Genomic DNA, 26,896 nt, shown 5'->3' with positions numbered 1-26,896 from the left:
ACCTTTTGTTTGTTCTGCCTCTCAAGAATTTGATTTGAGGCATTGTTTTAAGAGTTGGTTGGAGGGGAATCTGGGAAAGCTCAGTTGAGTGATTCTCTATTCCACCATCTTGGCTCCACCCACCCGATGTTTCAGTATTTTAAAGACAGTCTAATTTTTTTTTCTAGTTCTAGTTTATAAGTATATACTGTGGATCCAGTCTGAAGGACATTACAAGTTTTAGACATTTTTAAAGATGAGGATTCAACACATTAAATTCCATTTTTGGAAAGGTAAAGATAAGTCTAATTATTATGATGGTTCTAGTCTAGACAACCTAAAGTTTTGTTCCACTTACATGGATTTTGAAACTAAAAGAATCTGAACAATGTAGCCAAATTTGGAAATCTCAGAAAAATAGAGAGAAGGCACCATAGACCATCAAGTTATTTGCTTCTGAGCATATGCTTAAATCTAGAGCAGCCAAAATTTTTAAAAATGATAGTTCAAGTGGCTACAAGAAGATCTTAAAATTACCTTTGGCATTTCTTAAGCATCAAAAATAGCATTGTATGGTATTGAAGGGTGGAAGTATTTTAATTGAGGGATGAGGTAGAGAAGTGCTAAAGGGAACTCAAGGGCTGGCTGTGGTCATATGTTAAACATATTTCCAACAAGCCAAAATTGCATCACCCTATCATCAATTCTATGTGGCTGTGTGGAAGAAGGGTTCATGTGGTTCTATATCAGTCTTGAAGCTTGACTTTCTTCCTCAGTCCATATCACACAGAGAACTTAATTTAAAAAAAACAAATCTAAACAATTCTGATGCAGATAATGATAAATAACTAATAAAAATGACTACAAAGAATTTTGCGCGTAGAAAATACCTCATGACCTTAAAGCCCAAGGATTTAAATTTGAGTATAGAATGACAGGCGACCTTTTCATGCTTTTTGCCATTGGCACTACAGTATTTATTTAACCAGAATAGTAGAACAAAACTAATTAGAATCATGCTGATTTCATTTTACCATGTGTTTTATCTTTAAAATACACTTTATTGATGCCTCTTATTTCTGCATCACATTTTTTCTCACTCCCTTCTCTATCTTGTCATATAAAAATTTTAATAAAAACATCTGGTACATAGATCATGTGGCAGAATGCTAATAGCCAGTTATATACCTCCTTTTCAAAAAGAATGGGACGTTTCATTATCTCCAAGACCTTCACTGGTTTTGCCATTACCCAGAGTTCAACTTCATTTTAGTGATCCCCCCTCCACACACACACACATTGTTGTAGTCATCATCTTTATTGTTCTCCTGGTTCTTCTTATTTTACTTTATATCAGTTAATATTCATCTTTCCAAATGGGAATGCTGATACATCTGTAATCCCTGCTACTAGGGGAGGCTGAGGTCGGTGGATTGCTTGATTTCAGGAGTTCTGAGTTGCACTTGGACTAAAGCCTATCTGTGGTCTACATTGAATCCCACACCATTTTGGTATATCCCCAGGAAGTAGGGTGGAAGTGGTACTGCCTGGCTAGGAAACAGAGTGGGTCAAAACTTCTGTGCAACCCCAAGTGACTGCTATAATTCCAGCCTGGGTGAGATAAGGATACTCAGGCTCTAAAAAACAAAACCAAGGGGCAGCTAGGTGGCGCAGTGGATAGAGCACCAGCCCTGGAGTCAGGAGGACCTGGGTTCAAATCCAGCTTCAGACACTTAACACTTACTAGCTGTGTGACCCTGGGCAAGTCACTTAACCCCAATTGCCTCACTAAAAAAAAAAAACAAAAAAAACAAAACCAAAAAAACACCCTACAAAACTAAAAAAACAAAACAAAAAACTCCATGTTGATCTGAATTCCTCATATTTGTAATTTCTTCCTGAATAATAATATTCCATATATATATATATATATATATATATATATATATATATATATATATGAGGCAATTGGGGTTAAGTAACTTGCCCAGGGTCACACAGCTAGTAAGTGTCAAGTGTCTGAGGTCAGATTTGAACTCAGGTCCTCCTGAATCCAGGGCTGGTGTTTTATCTACTGTGCCACCTAGCTGCCCCCAGGGACTGATTTTAAAATTTGTTTTTGTACCCTTAGATAGACAACCATATTTAAAAAAATATATATATATATATAAATAGTTAGATAGAAAAAGGATTTATTAAATGTTTATTATGTGCCAGGCACTGTGCCATTGAGGATACAGATACAAGAAAGGAAGAAAGGAAGAAAGAAAGAAAGAAAGGAAGAAAGAAAGAAAGAAAGAAAGAAAGAAAGAAAGAAAGAAAGAAAGAAAGAAAGAAAGAAAGAAAGGAAGGAAGGAAGGAAGAAAGGAAGAAAGAAAGAAGGAAAGAAAGAAAGGAAGGAAGGAAGGAAGAAAGAAAGAAAGAAAGAAAGAAAGAAAGAAAGAAAGAAAGAAAGAAAGAAAGAAAGAAAGAAAGAAAGAAAGAAAGAAAGAAAGAAAGAAAGAAAGATGAGTTTCTGAAGTCAAGGAGCTTATTTTCTGGTGTGTGTGTTGTTTTGTTTTTGCAGGACAATGAGGGTTAAGTGATGTGAGAATATTTTAAATGACTCGGCCTGATTTGGGGGGCTAATCTGACTGGAGTACTAATTCTGGGACTGTTGACTAGCTGGCTATCTGACTGCTGTTAATTTAATGTGGGCTGTTTATAAAGTTCCACCACACTGCTCTTCTCCCGAATTGATAAGCAAAAATATTAATATTAATATTAAGAAGCCTCTTAACTAAATAAGCAAAGCAGAGTTTATTTATGAGATACTATTTAAAATTAAGAATACAGGGAAATAAAATGTACAACCTGACTGCTTTCCAGCAGTCTCTTTCCCACCTGCTGCGTTTTGAACTTCTTGAATACAATAAGGGCATTAGCAGCCTCTTGCCTCAGGGTACGTACTTTCCCTGCTCAGCTACTTTCTTCTAACTCCTCTTAATCTTCACTTTCTCCAATCTATACCCTGTGCTGACTGCTTCAGTGCTCTCCGCTGCCTCCTGGTCAGTCTGCTCCAACCTTTGCCATCTCCTCAGCAGCCTCTTGACCTCTTCTTGTCCCCTGAACCTCTTCTCAGCCTCTCTCAACCTCTCTCGTCCGACCCCCTTGTCCCTCCGAACCCTTAGAGTCTTGTCAGCCACCCCATACCTTGGTCAGCCTTCCTTCTTGTCTAACTCCCAGGTCTATATATACCTTTTTTATCTCCACTCAAATCTCGGGGCTTTTTGCACCCACACACCAAGCTAATCTGCCAGTCAGGGCTGCGGCTGGGGCTGGGGGGATGCTCCAGCATCCCAAGCCTCAGCACAGGCTATCCAGGATCTTTCAGATAGCTCTGCTCAGGTTGGAGGGAGCTGGGGACTTTTCTTTTCCCCCAGCTGTCTGACCTGGCGTCTTGTACAGCCCACGGGGCTTTCTGGCTCAGCTGACCCTGAGGGCCTAAGGCTTTCCAATCTCAGCCCAAAGGTAGGGTTCCCAAATCAAAATAAATTTCCACAGTGACTTGCCCAGGGTCACACAGCTAGTAAATGTCAAGTGTCTGAGGTCAAATTTGAACTCAAGGTCCTTCTGAATCCAGGGTCTGTGCTTTATCCATTGCGACACCTAGCTGCCCAAGGAGCTTATTTTCTAGTGGAAGAACACAATAAATATAGAAGAGCTGGAAAGGGAGTGGGGCATCAGTTTCTCTACCTCATCCCTCAATTAAAATACTTCCACCCTTCAATACCACCCGCCCCATCCCAAGGATTCTAAACCCTTGACTATCATTGTTCTAACCTGTTGTCTACTCCCCACTGATTACTCCTTTATTCACATCCCCCTCAAAAGAACCCATCCCTACCCTCAACTTCCTAAAACTCCTTTTGCTGTGCTCTCTGGAATGTTTGCTCTATAGCCAAGAATCTTGCATTCATTTTATTTTATTTTTTTAACAAAAGTATTTTATTGTTTTCCAGTTACATGTCGAGATAGTTTTCAACATTTGTTTTTATAAGATTTCCAATTTCAAATTTTTCTTCCTCCCTCCCCTCCTTCCCTCCCCCCCTCCCCTAGACAGCAAGTAATCTGATATAGGTTTTATCATTAGTCATGTTATAAGAGAAGAATCAGAGCAAAAAGGAAAAACCTCAAAAAAGAAAAACAGCAGCACCAAAAACAAAAGAAATAGTATGGTTCAATCAGCATCCATTCTCCACAGTTCTTTTTTTTTCTTTCTGGATTTGGAGAGTCTTTTCCATCATGAATCCTTTGGAACTTTCTTGTACCATTGTATTGATGAGAAGAATCTAGTCTATCACAGTTGATCAACACATAATGCTGATGATACTGTGTACAACGTTCTTCTGGTTCTGCTCATCTCACTCATCATCAGTTCATGCAAGTCCTCCCAGGTCTCTCTGAACTCCTCCTGTTCATCGTTTCTTACAGCACAATAGAATTCCATTACATTCATATACCACAACTTGTTCAGCCATTCCCCAACTGATGGGCAGCTCCTCAATTTCCAATTCCTAGCCTGCATTCATTTTAAAGCAAATTTTCCTTTACCACTCCTTTTATCATCTTGTACTCACAGAGACCAGGTTCCCTCCTGATTGTACAACCTCCCTTTTCTAGCGTTAGTTGCACCAGTCTTTCTGCTTTCTCATTTTGCTCATCACTCACTTTCTGCAATTTCCCTGGAGGCAAGATCTGAAAGTGTCTCAATCTTCTCTCACTTTGGGCAATTCACAGTTCACCAATCTAGGTCTCTGGCCCATTTGACTTTTGGGTAGTCAGAACTGGCCCTAGCTGAATGCTGTGCTCTTCCTTTAGTTGTGGTGGGGTGTTACAGAGCTCTGCACCCACACAGTTTCCTGTTTTGGTGACCTTTCCTATTCTCTCTCTCTGTTCAATTCCCTCATCCACCACCAGAAATTCAGAGCCTTCTTTCCCTAGTGCCAGTGGTTCTGGGAGACTCCAACATAGGCAGGCTTTTATCTCTGAAGGTCTGTGGCCAAGTTTGTTATTGTGGCATGAGCAAAATTTGGAAGCCTGGAGTCAGGGTTTCTACTACATTGTAAAGTGAGGGGGCATCACGATGTAGAGGTGGTTTTGTTGTAAGCTTGTTTCAAGTTCTTGGGTCTGCTAGTACAACTTTGTTACCAGTAGCATAGGAGGTTGGTGGAGGAGAGCTGAATGAGTTCAGGGCAAGTGAGTGTCAGTTCCTGTTTTTATTTTTAGACTTCTTTTAGATTCTTGATGTCTTTAGACATCGGAGACAGCTGAAGTTGCTTTATCTTTGGTACTTAATTTCTATTTTGGAGGTTTGAGAAGTCATGGAAATCAGAGAAAATGTCTAATCTGCTCTTATTATTCACATGACTCTAAATTATCACTAGTGATTTCTTTTTAAATACAAAATTAAATAATAATAAACATTTTTATTTAAAATTTTGAGTTCCAAATATTATCCATCTTTCCCTTACTCTCCTCCCGCCTCTCTGAGGCAGTAAACAATCAGATTTAGGTTATACACATGCAATTATGTAAAACATTACCATATTAGTCATTCTGTATAAGAAAACTTAAATAAAAGAAAAAAATGAAAGAAAGTGAAAAATAGCTTGCTTCAGTCTGTGTTTAGTTAATATCAATTCTTTCCTTGCAGGTGGATAGTATGCTTCATCATTAATCCTTTGGGATTGTGTTGGACCATTATCGTATTGCTGAGAATAGTTAAGTCATTCACAGTTCTTCATTGAACTTCTTCTTCTCCTTCTTTATTTATTTATTTTGGTGAGGCAATTGGGGTTAAGTGACTTGCCCAGGGTCACACAGCTAGTAAGTGTCAAGTGTCTGAGGCAAGATTTGAACTCAGGTACTCCTGTCTCCAGGGCTGGTGCTCTATCTACTGCACCACCTAGCTGCCCCTATTGAACTTCTTCGTTGAACAATTCTTCATTACTATCACTGTGCACAATGTTCTCCTGGTTCTGCTCACTTCAGTATACATCCGTTCATATAAGTTTTTCCAGGACTTTCTGAAATCATCTTGGTTGTCATTTCTTATAGCACAATAATATTCCACAGTAATTTCTTAATTTCCAAATCTAATGGCTTTTTCTCAATTCTCAGCCTTCCTGATCTTTCTGTAGCCTTTGACATTGCAGATCACCCTCTGCAGTGTCAAGGGGGAGAGAAAAAAGGAAAACCAAGAGATATGATGCCCCTGAAGGTAACAAAGGAGAGAATAACCTCTAGATGAGGAACTGGTCAACAGTATCAAAAGCTGTGGAGAGATCCAGGAGGATGAGAAACCAGAAAAATCATTTGATTTGGTGATTTGGTCATATATGTGACTTAGAGCACATGTTAAATTAGGGCTAGGAATTTTTATGCTTAGGAGGCAAGCATAGGCAAAGGCTTCATTAGTTGGGCATTTAGGTAGACCGGTTACTACACTGAGGGGGATAAGAGACAGAAACCCTAGGGCATCATGAGGTTGATGCTGGGGAGTCTCACCCTTGGGTAGAGTGACTCTAGGGAGAAGAATGCTATTTGTTAGCTTCTTATTTTAATTAATTTAAAAAATAAGTATAACTAAGTGTTAATGGCAGAGATTTCTTGACACTTAGCTTCCAACAAATTTCATGACTGGGGGTGCAAGTGGGATGGAAGTGCATTGGTAAGTCTGGCAGCAAAAAGGTAAGATGTTTTTAGGGAGGAAACTCACTTCCTCTATACCCCATCTTTCTTCAAAAGAACAACCTTCAAAGTACCATAACAGAATGTCAGAACTGGAAGGAATCTTGATTACTTGATCCAATTCCTTCATTTTTTGGAGGAATAAATGGAAGTCCCAGAGAAGGAAATGACTTGTTAAAGGTCAGAGAGAAAGGCTCCTTCAGTTCTTACTAAAATTGAAACTGAGCTTTACTAGCTGTGTGACCCTGGGCAAGTCACTTAACCCTCATTGCCCCCCTGCCCAACAAAAAAATTGAAACTGAGCTGCTGTAATATCAAATGGAACCTAAACCCCAGAAGACTGATTATAAAAACCAGAAACAACCTTAGAAATTGCCTTGTTCAACATCACCCCCCCCAACCCTCATTTTACACATGAAGAAAGAGAGACTCAGAGGGGAAAAAAACTTGCCTGGTCTGACAGAGTAAGTCAGCATCGGAGCATGGACTAGACCACATAGTTCCTGATGTCCAATTTGGCTTCCTTTCCATCTGCTGACATTTTACAGTGTCCTTCAGTAAAAGTCACCCAATGTCCAAAACAGTAGCTATCAAGTGTAGGAGAACATTATTTCCTCTTCAAGGAAAGAAATGCTTAAAACACAGATGAATCAAGCATGCACCAATATTCTTAAAACATGAGGTACTTTGTGGGACTGCTAAAGAGATATTTCATATTCGCCTACGAGTTGGGCTATTTGAGAAACTGATACTAATAATAGCTAGCATGAGCAGAACCAGGAGAACATTGTGCACAGTGACAGCAATATTGTTCAATGAACTGTGAATGACTTAACTATTGTCAGCAATACAATGATCCAAGACAATCCCAAAGGACTAATGATGAAGCATACTATCCACCTCCAGATAAAGAACTGGTATTGACTGAACACAGACTGAAACATGTTATTTTCACTTTCTTTTTTTCCTTTTATAAGTTTTCTTATACAAATGACTAATATGGTAATGTTTTACATAATTGCACATGTATATCCTATATCTGATTGCTTACTGCCTCAGGGAGGGAGGAGGGGAGGGAGAGAAGTTTAAATAAATATGTTTATTATTATTTTTTAAAATAGCTAGCATTTCTAGAATGCGTACTATTTGCCAGGCATTGTTCTTTTAACCAACAGTCTCATTTGATCTTCCCAACAACTCTATAAGGTAGTTGTTTTAAGATTGAGGAAACTGAGGCAAACAAGTTAAATGACTTGCCCAGGGGTCATCTGAGTTACTAAGTGTCTGAGGCAGAATTTGAACTCTGATCTTCCGGACTCCAAGCCTTCATCCACCATGCTACCTAATCTGCCAAGACCTGACAAACCACAGCATGAATGGAATTTTTAATCCCTCAGCTGCAGAATTCTCTTGATTTCTCCTGGTATTGAAGGTTCTATTTTCTCTGATAAGAGCCTCATTCAAAGCTATTACTTCCAGCTGCTTTTTAGTACTCAGGAACTTCTGTTTTTGTTTTTCGTTTGGTTGGTTTTTTGCAGGGCAATGTGTGCCCAGGGTCACACAGCTAGTTAAGTGTCAAGTGTCTGAGGCTGGATTTGAATTCAGGTTCTCCTGAATCCAAGGCCAGTGCTTTCTCCACTGTGCCACCTAGCTGCCCCCACTTAGGAACTTCTGATATTGGGGATTCCTAAGAGTAGAACCATGGTTAGAAATATCTAACTCTCAGAGTCATTATTCAGTCACCTGTGGTTAAGGAAAGAAAAGCAAAGCAGAAGAGGCAGTCACGGACTGGAGGTTCAGTCCTAGACTTGCCCCCAGGCAGTCAGTCAATAATTTGTGTTGGGGCTCTGAACTGAGCATGCATACAAAAGGCTCTGACAGACCAACTTTCTCTTCTTTAGAAGGAGTCAAGAACTGCTTTAAGCCTCTGGGTGTGGAAAGAGATTCCCTCTACCTGTCTTTTGTATTAAAAAGCCTTTTTTTTGGGGGGGGGCAGAGGTTGTTCTGAGGTAGGCCAAAAGGCAATAGTCAAAGAATACCTTTACCTGCTTAAAAATGGAGAGAAAAAGCGTCTCTATGTTAGAAATTTCTGGAAGCAGTCTCATGAAGACTACACGTGAATAAGGACTGAGAACTCATTGGGCAGTTTTCTCCACTACACACCTATTACTTAATTGGTGAATATTATGCACCCTACTAGTTGAAATGTCAGTATCTTGAGTGCCTGACTATTTCACTTTGCTATTTCTATTCTCAACACCTAGCACATCACCTGGCAGCTAATAGGTACCTAACAAAAGCTTGGTGATTGATTGAAAAAAACAACCTACCACTGCTTGGGAATATATCTGTCATTCAATGACAACTGCTGGGAATCACTGTTTTTGTGTATTTGGATAACCTTATCTCTCACACAGTAAATTCCACCTGGATCAGCCATCTGATTATTTTTAAAATTTCAATATGTTATCTGATTGTTGTCATTCTTTTTAATGAAATTGCTTATTGTTACTATGATTTGTTCTTTGTTTCCTCATTCTTTAAGATTAGATTAATTTGTTTCCAACTAATTTTTAATCTATGCTTCCAAGGCCCTTTATTGAAGGTGGGTTGTTTTCTTTTTTTGGCAGGGCAATGGGGGTTAAGTGACTTTCCCAGGGTCACACAGCTAGTATGTGTCAAGTGTCTGAGGCTGGATTTGAACTCAGGTCCTCCTGAATCCAGGGCTGGTGCTTTATCCACTGCATCACGTAGCTGCCCCCTATTGAAGGTGATTTTTATTGCATTATGGCACCAAAAGGGTGCATTTAATATTTCTGCTTTTCTGCATTTGTTTGTGAGATTTTGATGCCTTAATCCTTGGTTGTTTTGTGAAGGTACCATATATAGCTGAGGAAAAAGGTATACCCCCTTCTATTTCCATTCATCCCCCCCCCCCTCAAAGTTTATCATAGCTAACTTTTCTGAAATTCTATTCATCTCCTTAGCTACTTTCTTATTTATTTTATGGTTAGATTTATCTAGTTCTGAGAAGGGGATAAGCTGAGCTTCTCCACTAGTTTAGTTTAGGGGTTTTTGTGTGTGTGTGTGTGTGTGAGACAATCCAGGCTAAGCGACTTGCCCAGGGTCACACAGCTAGTGAGTGTCAAGTGTCTGAGGCTGCACTAGTTTAGTTTTATGTAGTTGTCACAGCCTCCAAGGCCCACAGTTAGTGTTGCCAACATTGTATACTCCCAATCAATCTCTATCCCAGGGCCACAGACATCTTTTTCCAACCTTCTAAGTTATCTTTGGAAAAATGTCTCATCCCATCCTTTCATTGCCTATGCTGCTGTAGCATTCTGTAGAATTTTTGTTATTTTAAAGTTGTTGGAAGACAATATTAAGAGAATGTGGCTGGAATGCTCTCTCTATGCTGCCATTTTGGCTCTGCCTTAGAAATAAACATCAAATCCATCCATCCATCAATCAATTAATTCATAATAATAAATATATCAATTATTGTCTTTATAATAACTGTTATAGTTATAATTGTTATTTAACAATTATAGTTACAAGTACAATAATAAAGTGATTAAAATAACTAATAATTTAAAATATTTTATTGATATCTTTTGTTTTTTACATCTTCAGAATTTCTCCAAATAGCCTTTCTCCTCCTCCATCATTGGGAGTCATTTTTAAAGAAGGGGGTAGGGAAGAGGAAGATGACATACACAAAAAATCAGAAAAACTAAGCAATACTTTGAAAAAGGCTAAAAACATATGCCATATTCTACACCTACAGACCTTCTATCTCTGCAAAGGAGTATGGTGGGGATGTCTAAAGAAAAACAAATTGCAGCAAACTTAAGATATTACCTGATGTCCACCAGAATGGCAATCCAGCAAATAATTATAAAATTAAGGGTCAGTTGGACAGTTGACCAAGGTAATCATTTTGGAGAACTATCTGATAATTTATAGTAAGTCACAAATTGATCATGCCTTCTGAAACAGTGATTCAGTTGCTAGACCTTTATCCTAAAATATGATTTTTAAAGTGGTACCTATCTTTAAAAAATATTCAGAATTGCTTTATTTGTTTTTTTTTACAATTTGAATAGAATTTTATTTTCCAAAAATATATGTAAAAACAAAATTTTAACATCAATTTTTAAAAAACTTTGTGTTCCAACTTCTCTCCCCCCCTCCATTCGCACCCCCCACCCACAAGAACTCAAGCAATTCAAAATAAGTTATACATAAGTAGTCATGGAAAAATTCCCATATTAGCTAGTTGTGAGAGAAAACAGTCAAAAAATCCCCAAACTTCAGATTAAGGAATCATCAAAGAGGAAAAGAAAAAAAAATTTAATGTGTTTCCATCTGTTTTCAGATACTATCAGTTCTTTCTCTGCAGATGGGCTGCAATCTTCATAAGTCCTTCAGGGTTATATTGGATCATTGCCTTGCTGAAAATAACCACATGCTTCCCAGCAGATCATCCCTCACTATTGCTGTTATTTTGTATATAGTACATTTCACTCTGCTTCAATTCATGTAGGTCTTTCCAGGTTTTTCTGATAGTATCCTGTTCATCATAACCTGTATATAGTACCTTAAGCTTGACAGAGAGTTTTCTTCATAAAAGCCCAGCAAAGTAGGTACCATACGTTTTGCCATTATAATCAATCATCATAACTATTTCCCTCCATCCCAGTCCCTTCCCATGACATTTACTCTCTCTTCTTTTTTCCTATTCTTTCTCAGAAGTATTTTACTTCTGACTATCCACTTCCTCACTCTGAACTCCCTTTTTTCACCGTTCCTTCCTTATCTTCTTCCCCTCCTATTTTCCTTCAGGGTTAAATAGATTGCTCCTTCCAATTGGGTATGAAAGCTATCCCCTCCATGAGCCCACTCCAATGTGATCAGGGTCCCCCAGCTAATACTTTGTTCTAAATTGTTCTTCCTCCCTCCTTCCTCAACCCTCCCTATGAGATCAAGCAATTCAATATGTCATACTGGTTCAGTAATGCAGAACATCTTCACCTTCCTTGAAAGTGTTTTGCTTTTTACTGCTCTCTCTCTCAATCTGCCCTTTCCTCCTTCCCCTCTTTCCCCCTCCCCTTTTCTCCCTTCCCCCCCACCCCAGGGCAAGAATATATTACTATACCTACTTGAGTATGTTAGTCCTTCTTTGAGCCAATTCTGATGATATTAAGGTTCACTCACTCCCCAATTCCTTCCCCCTCTTCTACTCTCCTCCATAAGCATTTTTCTTGTTTCCTTCATGTGAACTACCTCTCCCCAGACCATCTCTCTCCTTCTCCCTCCCCCAGTTTATTCCTCCTACACTTCAACCCTATTTTAATGATGTCATCATGGATAGGTGGCACAGTGGACAAAGCACCAGCCCTGGACCCAGGAGGCCCCAAGCCCAAATCCAGCCCCAGACATAAGATACCCCACCCTGTCTGCCCTACAAAGAACAAAACATAAATGCTTTACAGATATAATCCCTTCATATTCAGTTCAGCCCTGTCTTCTGTGAATTGCTTATTGAGATAGTTCTTATGATTTCAAAGTATTATCTTCCCATATAGGAATGTTAACAGTTTGATCTTTTGATATCCCTCATGAAGTCTTTTTCCTGTTTACCTTTTTATGCTTCTCCAGGGTCTTGTATTTGAAAGTCAGATTTTCTATTCAGTTCAGGTCTTTTTTTATCATAAATGCTTGAAAGACCTCTTTCTCATTGAAATCCCATTTTTGCCTCTGAAAGATTATACTCAGTTTTGCTGGGTATGTGATTTTTGGCTGAAGTCCCAGTTCCTTTGCCCTCTGGAACATCATATTCCATGCCCTTCGGTCCTTTAATGTAGAAGCTGCTAGATCTTGCTTTATCCTTATTGGAGCTCCACAGTATTTGAATTCCTTTTTTCTAGCTGCTTGTAGTATTTTCTCCTTCACTTGGGAGTTCTGGAATTTGGCTATAATATTCCTGGAGGTTTTCCTTTTGGGATCTCTTTCAGGAGGGGATCAGTGGATTTTTCCAATTTCTATTTTAGCTTCTGCTTCTAGAATATCAGGGCAATTTTCCCTCACAATCTCTTGGAGGATGGTGTCTAAGCTTTTGTTTTGGTCATGGTTTTCAGGTAGTCCAATGATTTTCAAATGATCTCTCCTAGATTTATTTTCTAGGTCAGCTGTTTTTCCAAGGAGATATTTCACATTGCCCTCTATTTTTTCATTCAATTGGATTTGCTTTACTGTCTTGGTTTCTCATAAGGTCACTAGCTTCCTAATCCTAATTCTTAGGCAGTTATTTTCATCAGACAGTTTTTTAATCTCCTTTTTCATTTGGCTTTTCAAACTGTTGACTTTTTTCTCATGACTCTCCTGTATCGCTCTCATTTCCCTTTCCATTCTTTCTTCCCTTTCTCTACATCTTCTTTCTATTTCTCCTACTTTCTCTTCAAAGTCCCTTTTGAGAGCTTCCATGGCCTGAGACCAGTTCATATTTTTCTTGGAAGCTTTGGATGTTGGAGCTTTGACCCTGTTATTATCTTCTTCTTCTGAGGTTGTATTGTGGTCTACCTTACCCCCAAAGAAGTTTTTGATGGTCTTCTGCTTTCTCTGCCTACTCATCCTGGCTTACTATTTCTTGGCTTTTAACTCCTTTAAAGTGTGGCGCTGCTTCCAGGACACACTGTTCAAGCTACAGTATGGCCCGGGGGATGGTTGGGCTTCTTCTCAGCCTGCGTGGCCTCACTTTCATTTGATTTTAAACTCTCCACTGGGGGTGGGGGTTGGGGGGCTGCTTCTTGGCTCAGCTCCTGTTCTCAGCTTCAGAGGGTCCCAGGTGTTTGGGGTTGGGGGGGGCAGGCTTTAATCTCACCTGGCCTGTTCTCAGGTCCGGAGATAACCTCAGGCCTATTTACTAAGAAACCAACCAGCAAAGCTTTCTGTGGTGTGGTTCTCAGCTTCGGATGAGACTGCTCCCCTGCTCCCCTCCCCGACCTGGGCCTTCAGCCACTCAGGATTTCTTCCTGGTTGCCTGCTGGGGTGGGACAGTCGAATCCTCCCCCCCAGTCCACTGGTACTCCTGCACTTATACACCGTTCTCCCCCCCCCCCCCCCCCCCAGCCAGCCGTTCAGCCTGACCGCACACTTGGTTCCAGAAGACGCCTGTGCTGCGGCCGATTCAGAGGCACTGGGGCAAATTCCTCAGGCGGGTGTCTGGTGTGTCCACCCGACTGCCCACCCGACTGAGGGGTTAGGCTTTATTTGTGGCCCAGCACAGCCCCCTGAAATCTATCTATAGCTGGAGAAAACTCTCAGCCAGTATTTTTGTGTGTTTTTCTGCCCCGAAGGTTATTTTATTGCTATTTTGGGGATGATTGTATCAGGAGCCCTGTGCATTTAATGTCTTTCTTCCACCATCTTGGATCCACTCTGCTTTATTTGTAATAACAAAAATTTGGAAATAACCTATATGTCTAAGAGTTATTGTGTCTGGACTGGACTTGTAATTTCATTAGGATAAGAAACACTCAATGAGAATATTCCCATTCCCAGTGAAGATTTATACCTCTCTTTTCTGCACCTTCTAGTCTTAAAGATAGGATTTTCTTAAACTTTTTCCACTCATACGACCCTGGGTATGTAGGTAAATAAAATAGGTATACATAACCTTTTACTATTGCCAATTTTTTTGTGACACCCCCCCACACACACACATTCAGTTACATGATCACATATGGGATAATTACCCACAGTTTAAGAAGCTTTATTATACAGTTGCCTGAAACATTGAAAAGTGAAATACTTTGTCCAGTGTCCTAGGCTAGTATGTATGAAGGGCATAATTTGAATCCAGGTCTTCCTGACTCTGAGGTCAGTTCTGTAGCCATGATATGACACTCCCTCTCATTCTACAAAATCACTTATATTGTCAGGGGAACAATGATAATGTTGGTTTTATAGTTTGAAAAACATTTTTATTTAAAGTTTTGAGTTCCAAATTCTATCCCTCCCTCCTTTCTTCCCTCCCTGAGGCAGCAAGCAATCAGATATAGGTTATAGATGTGCAATTATGTAAAACATTAACATATTAGTCATTTTATATAAGAAGACTCAAATAAAAGAAAAAAATGAAAGAAAGTGAAAAATAGCATGCTTCAGTCTGTGTTCTATCAATATCAGTTCTTTCTCTGGAGGTGGATAGTATGCTTCATCATTAGCCCTTTGGGATTACTTGATATCGTTACAGTAGATTGTAATTGCTGTTACTGTGTATAATGTTCTCCTGGTTCTGTTCACTTTACTATATTCATGAAAGTTGGCTTTAAACCCAGCCCGGCAATAGTAGGAACTTAAAAAATACTTGTTTGCCTAATTGATTAAGGGAATTAATTATGGTATAATTGTGGTTAAATTAGTTCAGCTTGAATTAATTATAGTATATTAATATAATGGAATATTTAGTGATATAAAATGACAAATATATCAAATAGAAGGAAAAAGAGAAAGACCTACAGGAAATTATACAAAACAAAATTAGTAGAATCAGAACATTGATTAAAACTGTATTTTTTAAAAAAGAAAAAGAGTCAAAGGTGATGAAACTTTAGATCAATTTGAAAAGGTACCCAGAGCAAACCCACCTATTGTTTGTTATTTTGTTTATTGAAAGTGATATTTAATTCATTTGATTAGGTCATTTGTCTTTGTTGAGAGTTATTACATTAATAATATGAATATTTTTTAAAAAGGGGGAAAGTAGTGGGGGCGGCTAGGTGGCACAGTGGATAAAGCACCTTCAAATCCGGCCTCAGGCACTTGACACTTACTAGCTGTGTGACCTTGGGCAAGTCACTTAACCCCCATTGCCCTGCAAAAAAAAGAAAGGGGGGGGGGAAGTTGAATGTGTACTATGTGCTATAGCTGAATGAAAAAATGAAAAGAAGAGGCTTAGGTCTGGGGTATGTGTGTGTGTATGTGTGTAAACTTCTGACACCATATGTTGAAAACCCTTGGGGTCCCCAAGAACAGTTCAAAGTGAGCTAAGGTGGTCAGAGGGAATGTCTGGGGGCTTCCTGTGTGTATTATTTTCCCTAAAACAATCTTGTATGAGGAGGAAATAACTCCAGAAAAGCCTCAGGAAAAGATTGATTTTGCTGAACCAAAAAAAAAAAGTCCTAGTGATATTAGAGTCCAGCAAATTCACTGACTGCCTTAGATGACTGTTTCACGTTCAGGATATGATATAACACAGGAAGTCACTGGTTAAACTGTACTTCAGTTATTCAAATCCTCTGAATTTTTTTTTTTTACCCAGTTTGAGAGGTGCTCAGCCCTTCCTCAAAACTGCTGCATTTGTGAGAGTCTGGACTTATTTCTTGAGGTAAGATCCTGTCGGTTGAAGTTCTTTTCTTCTGACTTCTTGGATTTGGTGAGGGCAAACACCCTCATCCCTGGTTTGAGTGAGGCATGTTATTATAGGCTTGGATGCAATCCTGATAAAAGTCTGCATGATCCATGTATGTTGGGTTCCTGTGAGGTGTAGACGATCTGATCATAGACTGGAGAGTTGAAGAAATTTTTTAGTGCTCTTTTCTAACTTGCAATTATGGACATAGAATTCCAGACAAACTGGACATTATATTTCAACTAATAACAAGTCACTTTTGCATTGTACTTTAAGATTTTCAAACCACTTTACATATAATATGATCATGTGATCCTCCCCAAAACACTGTGAAATATCCTTGTTCCCATTTCACAGATGAAGAAACCTGAGCACAAAGCTCTGGCTAGGTGGTCTGTTCAGGATCACATAGCTAGTAAGTGCTTATTTTGTCCTACCATGATATGTCCTGTTAAGATGACATTATCATTTTTTTTTTAGTGAGGTAATTGGGGTTAAGTGACTTGCCCAGGGTCACACAGCTAGTAAGTGTTAAGTGTCTGAGGCTGGATTTGAACTCAGGTACTCCTGACTCCAGGGTCAGTGCTCTATCCACTACACCACCTAGCTGCCCAACATTAATTTTTAAAAGACAGGATCCTTGCTCCCTAGGTGTTTAAAGTCTAGTTGAGGGGGAAAGATGAAACAGTTAAGCAATCATGTAAAGACCCTTCTGATTACGGGCCAAAAAGAAGTGTGAGAGGAAAACAGAGAAGAGGAAGATGAATGTGCATTGGAATGATTTGGGAATGCCTAGTTCAATATCCATTACATTCATTTGCCTAACATTTAATAAGGAATAACTATATGCCAGCAATAACCATGTGGTGAGTGCTTTGTGATATTCAAAGATGGTGCTGATCCTCATAGTGGTTATATTCTCGTTGGGAAGAGTAACTCTAAGTTTATATTATTTAAGAAAGGACAGACTTTGAATGTTGTGGGAAATACCCTCTCAAAGTGAAAACGTTCAACTGAACAAGAAAGAGACATTGGGTTGTATGCAGTTAAGTGTTTATCTGCCACAGCTAAAAGAAAGGGTTTCTTTTCCCAGGTTAGAACTTCAGCCTAGTAAGCATGGACGGTTACCGCACATTTCTGTACAACGTTGCAGAGGAATTAGACAAACAAGATCTGGCTGCTCTGAAATTCCTCTGTTTGGATCATATCCCATTGAAGAAGCAGGGACTTATCGAGGATGCTGTCTCTCTCTTCAAGATACTTGAGGAAAAGGGTTTGTTGGAGGAGGACGATCTGTCCTTCTTGAAGGAGTTACTCTACCACACAAACCGAATAGATCTACTCATAAACCACCTGAACACTAACAAAATGGAGGTGCAACATCAAATCCTAACCAAATCCCAGGTTTCCCCTTACAGGTAGGTGGTACCATAATGTGATTTTTGAAAGGAATGTTATTTGGATGCATTTTTTGTAGATGGGTTATACACAGGCAAAATAGATGGCTACTTCAAATGACACTAATATATGTAAAACCTTTGCCAACATTTATGTGTTATATAAATGCTGACAATGATAATGTGATTTCAAGGGATGTGAAAGTCTCCCACTCCCTCCTCCCCAGCCCCAAATTGCTCCCCACCTGTTGTTCTCAGTTGCCTAAAATTCTCTTAAGGGAAGAAAAAACCTTTCTTTATTTTCAAAATTCAATTTTATTTTACTTTCGGTTCTGAATTTTCTTCCTCCTACCTTCCTTCCACCCACCCATTGAGAACGTAAGAAAAAACAAAACTTGTTACAAATATGTATAGTTAAGCAAAACATATTTGCACATTATCCATGTTAAAATAATAAAGGACTTGAGTCCACCAGCTCTCTCTCTGGAGGGGGGTAGCATGTTTCATCATGAGTCCTCTGGAACTGTGATTGGTTCTATTATGTTGATCAGAATTCCAAAGCTTTTCATTTCAAGCAGAACCGATAGAACATTACACACAGTAACAGCAGCATTGTGTTATGATCAACTGTGACAGACTTAGCCCTTCTCAGCAATGCGAGGATCCTAGACAATGTCAAAAGACTCATGATGGAAAATATTCTCCACATCCAGAAAAAGAACTATGGCGTCTGAATTCAGATGGAAGCATACTTTTTTCACTTTTTTGTTGTTTGTTTCTTCTTTCTTGTGTTTTTTTTCCCTTTTGTTCTTATTCTTCTCTCACAACATGACTAATGTGGACATTTGTTTAACATGTTTGTAATGTATAACCTATATCAGATTGCTTGCTGGCTTCAGGAGGGGGGAGGGAAGGGAAGGAGGGAGAAAAATTTGGAACTCAAAATCTTTTTTAAATGACTGTTGAAAACTGTGCTTACATGTAATTGGAAAAAACATAAAATATATACTATTAAATTTTTTTTAAACCCAAAGGTTTTCATTTCATAATTAAAAATATAATGCTTGAAATCCAAATACCCCTGGAAGAAGAGAGGCATTGACAAATTTATACCAAAGTATATTTGGTTGTGATATTTTCCCAGTAGGTTTGAACTTGCAAATTATATAGGACACAGGCCAGATATTTTTTCCTAGAGGTTATAATTACAATTGCATTGACTGGTACCAAGTATGATAAATGGTTTGATATCTTGATTTGAGGATTTCTTTCTAGAATAGTTTTGCAAAAGGTACTCTGGGGTAATGACAGAAAACTAGCCTTGGAATCAGGAAGAACTGATACGTAGGTGCTGCTACAGGACCCTGGGCAAGGCGCAGCATCTCTGTGCTTCAACCACCTTTCAATTTAACTTAAAGCAATTGTTGTCCTGTGTGTTTGTAGAGGAAAGCTGAGAGAACTCAAATTAAAAGAAATGTCTGTGCAAACAACAAAACCACATTTAGAAAGCCCTTTCAGTTTTACAAGGCATATGTGAAAAAGTAGATCCCATTCACTTATACAACTACTGAATCAAGTTAATTAAAATGAATAATAGTTCTCTAGGTCATCTCAATTGGACAGTTAGACTGCACATTTTTTGGTATGAATACTGACTTGAATATTTTTGTATGGAAAGGTCCTTTTAAAATTTCCTGTCAATAGCATTTTATTAGGACTATTCTGTTAGAATCAGGAAGTGGAAGGGTTTGAACACTTTTCATGGAATAATGAAATAGGGTCTGGTTTAGTTACCAGGATCACATGAGATAAATGCTTTGAAAACTTTAAAAAGGCATACAGCGGGGCAGCTAGATGGCGCAGTGGATAGAGCATCGGCCCTGGAGTCAGGAGTACCTGAGTTCAAATCTGGCCTCAGATACTTAACACTTACTAGCTGTGTGACCCTGGGCAAGTCACTTAACCCCAATTGCCTCACTAAAAAAAAAATAAAGGCATACAAACTTATGGTCTGGTATCACCATCATCATCATTAGTATTTTGGATGTCAGATTTTTATCAGAAATTTTCATTATAAAATTTTTTCTTCTCTGATTTTTTCTTTTTATTCTAGATATGTTGCTTTTTTCTGTGAAGAAATTATAATAAAAATCATGTTTTTTCTTTTCCATTATCTTCTGTTGAATACCTAAAAAACTTACACATTACAATACAATATTACAATACAAATTCCTTCCATTCGTTTCTAATTTTATTTTTTATAATTGGATTATTAAGCCATTTGAATTTTACTGTTCTACATGGATGGAACCTCAATTTTCCTGATATTTTACCAGCCAATTTTCCTAATGTCTTTTTGTGAATAATGAGTTTCTTCCCTAGAGTTTTGTAATCTTGGATTTATGCAGCACTTGTTTTTCTATTTTAAAAAATCCAGTTTCAGGGGTTTTGGTTTTTTTTTCTTTTTGGTGGGGCAATGAGGGTTAAGTGACTTGCCTAGGATCACACAGCTAGTAAGTGTCAAGTGTCTGAGGTTGGATTTGAACTGAGGATCTCCTGAATCTAGGGCTGGTGTTTTATCAGCTGCACCACTTAGCTGCCCCCCAGTTTCAGGTTGTTTTTAACAATTACTGACATAGTAGAATGACATAGTAGAATTGGGTATTGGAACTTTTGAGCCCACAGTTCTCTCTTTTTTCCCATGTCTCCTTAGTGTTCTTATCCTTTTAATTTTCCTTGTGATTTTTATCACTTTAATTCTACAGTTACCCACTGGTGTTTGTTATTGCATTTAATTTGTATAGGTAGCTTTAGCTGCATCCCATTAATTGGGATATGTTGTATTTAAATTGGTTTCTGGGGTTTTTGTTTGATTGGACCAATGATTACCTGTTGGATAGTTCTCTCTCTCTCTCTCTCATACACACACACACACACACACACACACACACACACACACACACACACACACATTGTGGTTTCTATAATTTGATTTTTATCCCAAGCAAAACTAATCAAATCAATTTTCCTTTTCTATCCTACATATTGTAATAATATTTCCCTTGTTAATTACTATTTTTTCTTGCATTAGAGTTTGCAAATCTAATATTTTAAATTTCTTTTTGTATATCTTTATTAAATTTTATATTATATATATGTGCTTTTTAGAATACTTAGCATGTAATTTTTTGCTAAAATTGTACATAGTAGATAAGTGCTTATTGATTGATAACTATCTATACTTGAATAAAAACATTTCCTACACTTCTCTTTTAGTTCTTATCACCTATCCACATATCCAGTTTCTTCAGCACTCCTCACATCTTAAAATTCTTTCTTGATTATATATAATTGATATATCATATTCCATTAGTGGGGTATTAGAATATTACACTATTAATTTTTCTCTCTAGTTATTTTTTGTACCTATATAGCAGCTAATATTTTTATAGTGTTTGTTATAAGATTTTCAAAGTATTTTATATATATATATATACTATTTCATTTAACCTTCATAATGACCCTGTGAGGTAGGATTTATTATTATTATCCTTTGGGGGGGAGCTGAAAAAAGTGAAGTTAAAAGAGAGTTTAAGTGACTTACCTAGGATCACACATTCTAATAAGTACCTGAAGCAGTGTTTGAATTCAAGTCTTTCTGACTCTAAGTCCAAGGCTTTATCCACTATTCAGCTACTTTTTCCTTTATCCATTCATTCGCTGTTCTATAGGTGGACAGTTACTTAAACTGATCAAAGCTACCTTTTAGTATGATATATTGTTCCCTTCTCTATCCATTTTAATCCTTTTAATTTAAATTCAGTCTCCTCTAAATAACATGGCCACAAATCTTACTTTTTTGGTGCTAGACAAAGCATGATAAATTGAAGCCCATTCTCACATTTTTATTCTTTATTTGTCTTGTTTTGGGTATATTTCTTTTTTTTTTTTTGCAATTATGTAAAATATTACCATATTAGTCATTTTGTACAAGAAAAATTGAATAAAAGAAAAAAGTGAAAGTGAAAAATAGCATGCTTCAATTTGTGTTCAATCAATATCAGTTCTTTCTTTGGTGGTGGATAGTATGTTTCACCATTAGTCCTTTGGGATTGTCTTGGATCATTATGTAGCTGAGAATGGTCATTCACAGCTCTTCATCAAACAATATTGCTGTCTCTGTGCACAACATTCTCCTGGTTCTGCTTACTTCACTATATATCAGTTTATACAAGTCTTTCCAGGCCTTTCTGAAATTGTCCTGCTTGTCATTTCTTATAACACAATAATATTCCATCACCATCAAATACCACAGGTTGTTTAGCCATTCCCCAATTGATGGGCATTCCTTTGATTTCCAATTCTTAGCCACCACAAAAAAAAGCAGCTATAAATATATTTGTACAAAAAGGTTTTTTTTCTCTTTTGGGGGATGTCATTGGGATATAAACCTAGCAGTGGTATTGCTGGATCAAAGGGTATGCACAGATCTATAGCCCCTCAGCCATAGTTCCCAACTGCTCTCCAGAGTGGTTGGATCAGTTCACAATTCCACTAACATTGGATTAGTATCCATTTCCCCACATCCCCTCCAACATCTAATATTTTTAGGAGTATTTATAAACAAAAATATAGTGTGTTTTTTAATAGGAGAATTAAACCCACTTTTATTCAGTTATATAATTATTATGTTTGGTTTATCAACTGCCATGGAATAGAATGGGACTGGACTTGTGATTTTATTAGGGTTTTTGTTTTTTCTTGTGAGACAATTGGGGTTAAGTGACTTGCGCAGGGCCACACAACTAAGTGAGTGTCAAGTGTCTGAGGTCGAATTTGAACTCAGGTCCTCCTGAATCCAGGGCTGGTGCTTTATCCACTGCGCCATTTAGCTGCCTCTTGTGATTTTATTAGTGTAAGAGACTTTCAGTGAAGAAATTCCATCTCCTGAAGCAGACTAGGCACCTGCTCTAAAATTTATTATCTTAGAGGGTTTTCTGGTATTTTGAGAGGTTAAATGAATTGTCCAAAAGCCAATATGTGTCATATGAAGAACTTGAATTCAGATCTCCCTGACTCTGACTCTATCCACCATCCCATGAGCCTCTTACTTATTGCCATACTCTAGTATATTATTAATGTTTTCAGAAAGGAATGTGATCTACTCTATAGCACTGGTACTAATCCTATCTCAACATTTGTGCATAAAAACAATACCAAAAATAGTTACTACATTTTCTATTAACTCTAATTTCTTTTTTTTTTTTTTAGTGAGGCAATTGGGGTTAAGTAACTTGCCCAGGGTCACACAGCTAGTAAGTGTTAAGTGTCTGAGGCCGGATTTGAACTCAGGTACTCCTGACTCCAGGGCCGGTGCTCTATCCACTGCGCCATCTAGCTGCCCCTAATTTCTTTTTAAAATGTGATTTCCCTTTCAGCCCTACTCCTAGAGATGAGAGTATCCTAGATTTATAGTTGAAAGTGACCTCAGATATCATTTAGTCCAAAGCTTCTTAAACTGTGGGTCACAACCCCATATGGGGTCATGTAGCTGAATGCGGGGGTCGCAAAAAATTTAGTGTCAGTAAAAGGTTACGTATCCCTATTTTATATACCTATATGCCCGGGGTCACATAAAAAATTTTCAGTTAAAAAGGGGGCGTGAGTGGAAAAAATTGAAGAAGCCCTGATTTAGCCTAATGACTTCATTTTGTTTGTTTGTTTGTTGTTGTTGTTTTTCGGGGCAATGGGGGTTAAGTGACTTGCCCAGGGTCACAAAGAATGCCTTCCTTTTATAGGTAAAAGAAACTGAGGTCCAGTGATAGCAAATGACTTTCCCAAGATCATACAGGTTATAAGTAGCAGAACCAAGATCTGAACCCATGACCGATAATTACAGAACCTGTGTACTTGCCACTATATCATGTTGCCTTTGAGTGGGGGGGGGGGAACAAATAAAGTCAGTTCCCTCATTTCTTTTTTTGGGGGGGGGGCAATGGGGGTTAAGTGACTTGCCCAGGGTCACACAGCTAGTAAGTGCCAAGTGTCTGAGGCTGGATTTGAACTCAGGTCCTCCTGAATCCAGGGCCAGTGTTTTCTCCACTGCGCCACCTAGCTGCCCCCTCCCTCATTTTTTTACCCGGATTTTGGGGAACTTACGCATTAAAAAACAAATCAATAAGATTTAAATTTTGCTCAGGAAACCTCAGCAGAGACAAACTCATGTCAATTCCAATAGTGAGTCTGAAAATGGCTGTTGCAGGCAGAGGTGGAGCTTGTTTGGATCTCAGAAGCCAGCCATGCTGGTGGCTTCCTGTTTCTGAGTACTCCTGTTTGAAATAACCCACCCAGGCTTCAGGTCATATGCTGATCTGCTTTCTCTAGTGTTACCTGGCATAGACCTCTTTGAAAGTAATCTGCCAGGGTAGGGTGGATTACATTCCTTCACCTCAGGATGAGTAGTCACCCATCCTGGTGCCCCACGTGGGACATTAGGGGTCAAATCAGGATCAAAAGCAAAGTAGGCTTGGGGCTTGCTGCATTGGCTGCATGTTGAGAGTGCTTCTTAGAACAAGACTCAATTAGTGTCAATTAACAAGCTTTTGCCAAGTGTCTGCTGGATGCTAACCATTGTATGAAGCTCTGAGGGTGGACACCAAGACCAAAATGAAGCAGTCACTGCCTTTAAGTAATTTATATTGTATTGGGAATAGGCAGGGGTACAGATTCAACATGTTCGTTTTTAAGGCTATTGCAATGATCTAGGTGACTGACTGAATGAGAATGTTTTTGGTGTGAAGAAGGGGAACTTATGGGAGAAATGTTGAAGAAGGAGAAGTGACGAGTCTAGACAACTGATTAGAGATCAGGGAAGGGGGAATGAGTCAGAGTGAAAATGAAATGGCAGAGGTGAAACAGGAAAAGAAAAACATTAGACATAGGAACTCCAAAAAAGCACATCAACGTGGAAAGATTTATTTTGAAGACAAATGGTCCTCATGCTTCATTTTGGTCCGAGGTGCTACATTATTCATGATACTATAATAATGATGGCAGTGATGATGAAAGAGCCACTAAGAAAATGTGAAATAATTCACTTCTCTCTGCCTTCCTTTAGTAGAATAGTAGTCTCCTTTGATATGACTTTTTAAAAAAATTCTCCTCCAAAGTGGTTAAGGAAGATCTTACTTTGTAGTAAGTTTCATACCTTGAACAAAATAGCATCTGTCAGTTACAGTGTGGTTTCTTCATAATTCATATCAAATAATTTACTAAGAGCAGGTATTGATAGGAAGAGCAAAGAGATGACAAAGATTCCCAAGCCTTCAAGCCAATGATTGAAAGAAAACAGGGAAAAGGGGCATCAAAAGGGGAGACTAAAGGCATTGAAGGAGCTAATTTCCCAGGTCCCTATGTTGCCTTTGTTTGTTTTTTTGTTGTTGTTGTTGTTTGTTTTTGTGGGGCAATGAGGGTTAAGTGACTTGCCCAGAGTCACACAGCTAGTAAGTGTCAAGTGTCTGAGGTCAGATTTGAACTCAGGTCCTCCTGAATCCAGGGCTGGTGCTTTATCCACTGCACCACCTAGCTGTCCCTCCCTATGTTGCCTTTAGCTAGCTCTGTTTGCCTATCCCAATCTGTAATTTATTTTTATAGTTTTCATGATCTTAATTAATTAATTGATTGATTAATGTATTACTTAATGCTGCTTCATTCTCTCATGAAGAGCCAGCCTAACTTGGAGTTGAATAGCAGTAGAATTTGGCTTGCTTAAACATTAAGTACATTTTAAAATCACATTATAGGTATTTATGAATGAAGAGAATTCTAAGCACAAGGAATTTATTAGTTAATCCCAATCAAGGAACAGGAGCCTTTGATTTTTAGAGAATTGGAGGAGGAGTCCAAATCCAATCTAATCCAGCAAGCATTTATCAAACTTGGGTTCTACCCATCATCTCGACCCGAAAGCTTGGCTTCCCAAATTATATGGATTATGGTTAAGCCCTAGCAACTCATGAATGTAAGACATCACGTAGCATTTTGCAAGCTTCTCAAATACATGCATCAGTCTTCTTCATTTGCAAAATGTGAGGACAAGTCAAACTATAAACATACAGTGGTTGTAATCAATCAGGTAACAAGCTTTGATTTATTATCAGTCATTGTTCTAGGCAGTGGGGATAAAAATTCAGAAAATACGAAGCAATCCCCAACCATGGGGATCTTACTTGCTCCTGATTTGTAGCTGCTTCTTCAAAAAGTGCATGACTTTATCTTTATGGGTACTCCTAGCACCACCTAGCTGCCCCTACTCCTTTCACTTTTAAGAATTTTTTTTTGGGGGGGTGAGACAATTGGGGTTAAGTGACTTGCCCAGGGTCACACAGCTAGTAAGTATCAAGGGTCTGAGGCTGGATTTGAAATCAGGTCCTCCTGAATCCAGGGCCGGTGCTCTATCCACCGCACCACCTAGCTGCCCCTTCCTTTTACTTTTACTTTTTTTTTTTTTTTTTTTTTGGTGAGGGGTTAAGTGACTTGCCTAGGGTCTTACAGCTAGTAAGTGTTAAGTGTCTGAGGCCGCATTTGAACTCGGGTCCTCCTGACTCCAGGGCCGGTGCTCTATCTACTGTGCCACCTAGCTGCCCCTGCTTTCTTTTACTTTTAATGAAAATAGCAGCCCCAGATACAACTTCGGGGAGAGGGTTTTCTTAGTGCCTGAGGCACTGAGTCTCCTAAAACTTGGCTGGGCTGGTCCTCAAATGACAATCCATGAAACTTTTCCAGCTTTGTAGGGCCTTGTCAGAGCTTTTCATAACCTTTAACGCGGCAAGGTCAGGGTATGACCAATATGGGAACTATGAATTGTTTTGCTTGACAATGCAGATTTGTTCTAGGGGTTTTGTTTTTCTATTTTCTTTCTTTTTTACGATGATAAGTGGGAGGAGAAGAATGTTTGTTAATTGAGAAAAAAGTAAAATAAAATAGGATGCAAACCTTTAAAAAAGTCCCATGGTCACATTCATATCTGTAGGGGGCTTTGGGGAAATTTCATGCATTTCACGGGGCAAGGGTCTTACACTATCAAACTCATTGAGCTTTTGGGGTTTTTTTTGGTAATTCAACAAGCACATACCATGTGCTAGGCCCTATGCTAACCACTGGGGATACAAAAAAAGGCAAAAACATGACATTCCTGCCTTCAGGGAGCTCACATTCTAGATCATGTAATGCTTGAACATTTCTAAAACATTTTATCCAGTCAGTCAATAAGAACTGATTAAACACTTACTATGTGCCAGACACTGTGTTAAGGTGGGGTTACAAAAAGAGGCAAAAGACAGTCCTTGCCCTCAAAGAGCTTACAATCCAGCCT

General features: G+C 38.6%; 1 protein-coding gene across 5 annotated transcripts in view; it reads left to right on the top strand.

Moving 5' to 3' along the window:
* CASP8 (caspase 8) overlaps positions 1-26,896 on the top strand; it is a 48,255-nt gene that overhangs the window by 4,820 nt on the left and 16,539 nt on the right. For 2 of the 5 annotated variants that reach the window (XM_043998748.1, XM_043998749.1), the window contains exons 2-3: positions 16,037-16,102; positions 17,220-17,544. In XM_043998748.1, the coding sequence (XP_043854683.1) occupies positions 17,243-17,544 (302 nt within the window). In that variant the 5' untranslated portion in view covers positions 16,037-16,102; positions 17,220-17,242. Of the gene's footprint in view, positions 1-2,439; positions 2,520-16,036; positions 16,103-17,219; positions 17,545-26,896 lie in introns of those variants that run through there. The other 3 variants (XM_043998751.1, XM_043998752.1, XM_043998750.1) reach the window with 2 other exon arrangements.

The sequence above is a fragment of the Dromiciops gliroides genome, chromosome 3, assembly GCF_019393635.1.
Source record: "Dromiciops gliroides isolate mDroGli1 chromosome 3, mDroGli1.pri, whole genome shotgun sequence".
NCBI lineage: Eukaryota > Metazoa > Chordata > Mammalia > Microbiotheria > Microbiotheriidae > Dromiciops > Dromiciops gliroides.
Note: the sequence above shows the minus strand (reverse complement) of the source record. Positions and strands in the feature narration are given on the sequence as shown.